This window comes from Lindgomyces ingoldianus (assembly GCF_010093535.1).
Source record: "Lindgomyces ingoldianus strain ATCC 200398 unplaced genomic scaffold BDR25scaffold_180, whole genome shotgun sequence".
Classification (NCBI taxonomy): Eukaryota; Fungi; Ascomycota; class Dothideomycetes; order Pleosporales; family Lindgomycetaceae; genus Lindgomyces; species Lindgomyces ingoldianus.
Window position 1 is genome coordinate 1 of NW_022985341.1, and position 1,520 is coordinate 1,520.

The 1,520-nt window shown below is 46.2% G+C and overlaps 1 protein-coding gene across 1 annotated transcript; it reads right to left on the reverse strand.

Moving 5' to 3' along the window:
- Positions 1 to 16: 16 nt before the first annotated feature.
- Positions 17 to 1,441, reverse strand: BDR25DRAFT_397586 (uncharacterized protein; the record flags this gene model as incomplete). Its single annotated transcript, XM_033698517.1, has 7 exons — positions 17 to 391; positions 456 to 567; positions 597 to 651; positions 694 to 765; positions 965 to 1,088; positions 1,191 to 1,224; positions 1,345 to 1,441. Coding segments are annotated over 7 exons (867 nt in total), but the record flags the coding sequence as incomplete, so codon positions are not given.
- Between the last annotated feature and the right edge of the window lie 79 nt (positions 1,442 to 1,520).

Here is a 1,520-nt window from a genome sequence, read left to right on the forward strand (position 1 = left end):
TGTCCTTGATGTGGACGAGGTTGTCCTTGATGTGGACGATGTTGTCGTTGCGGTGGACGAATATGTCCTTGAGGTGTCCTTGATGTGGACGGGGTTGTCCTTGATGTGGACCTGGTTGTCCTTGAGTTGGACGATGTTGTCCTTGATGTGGACTTGGTTGTCCTTGATGTGTCCTTGATGTGGACCTGAGGTGGACGAGTATGTCCTTGCGGTGGACGAAGTTGTCCTTGATGTGGACTTGGTTGTCCTTGATGTGTCCTTGATGTGGACCTGAGGTGGACGAGTATGTCCTTGAGGTGGACGAATGTCCCTGATGTGCTCGACTGAGAGCTTTGGTAGCGTGCTCAGGAGATTGTAGAGGTCGCGATTGATGCGACCGGTGAAGTAGAGACTTTGAGTCGCCTCTTTGGACCAAAAGGTCTTAAAAGATACCTAAAGTGCTGCAAAAGAGCGACTTTGAGGTGGTAGAGTGTGACAAAGAGGTCACAATTGTACGCAGGCTGTCAAAGGAGCTCTCCCTGGTAGAGGTTTGAAAACAGCTCGATTGACTAGCAAGCGATTGCCGGGCTCATAACTGTGAAGCTATGTGAGGGCACCAAAGACATGAGGAACTGGATTGTATTCATTGCTAGAGGAGTCCTTTGCAGGAGTCTATATATATGCGAAATAAGTGGGTGAGTCGTGGCAACAGACTGTGCTGAGATGCATACGACTATGGTGCCGACGCATGATCATCGTGTGACGACACATCCGACTATCGTGCGACTATGGTGACGACGCATCTGAGTGTTACCACTGCAAACATACAACATAACTGTTAAAGCTTTTAGAGTAGCAGGGTCCCCCTTACTCTTAATATAGCACGTAAGGTTATTTAATTTACTAAAAACAACCTTATAATGTAGCTAGTTTTTCTAGAGTTGTAAAGCTTTAATTGTAGAGCCTAAGAGATAATTACAGTCACAAGTAAATATCCTTTTCCCCCCGCTAAAGGCTCTCTCGCAGTCGCAGCTTGTGGAGGGTATACATAGGAAATCAAGTGCCATCTTGAAGAGTACAGGATAGTCGCGCCGACCAACCTGGAGCCACTAATCTAGACGTTCCCCATACAAGGGACTGTTATCTTTTGCTATAATAAGGTTGTCTAAAAGGTTGTTGTAGTACAGGGCAAGCTCTAAGGCTACGCTGACACGTAAATAGTGGCACAAACACCCTCCCCTAGCCCTCACGCGCGTTAGAGACTGCAACCTTAAAAAAGTCTACCTTAATTGTATACTGCTTACTTTTAAGCCTTATTAATTAAATTATAATAGTTAAAAATGTAGTTATGTTTGTTTGCCTCACGTGATTGTAGGTGGAGCAAAAGTATCAATTGTACTACTTCCTGTTGGAAACGCTGGCCGAATCCTCTCCCTCTTCTTGGGACGACTAATTTGTCCATCCTCCCCGCCACAGTTCTGCGTATGCTGCTCTCTCCGCTGAATTCGATGGAACTGCCACACGCCTAGGAAGCCTATACC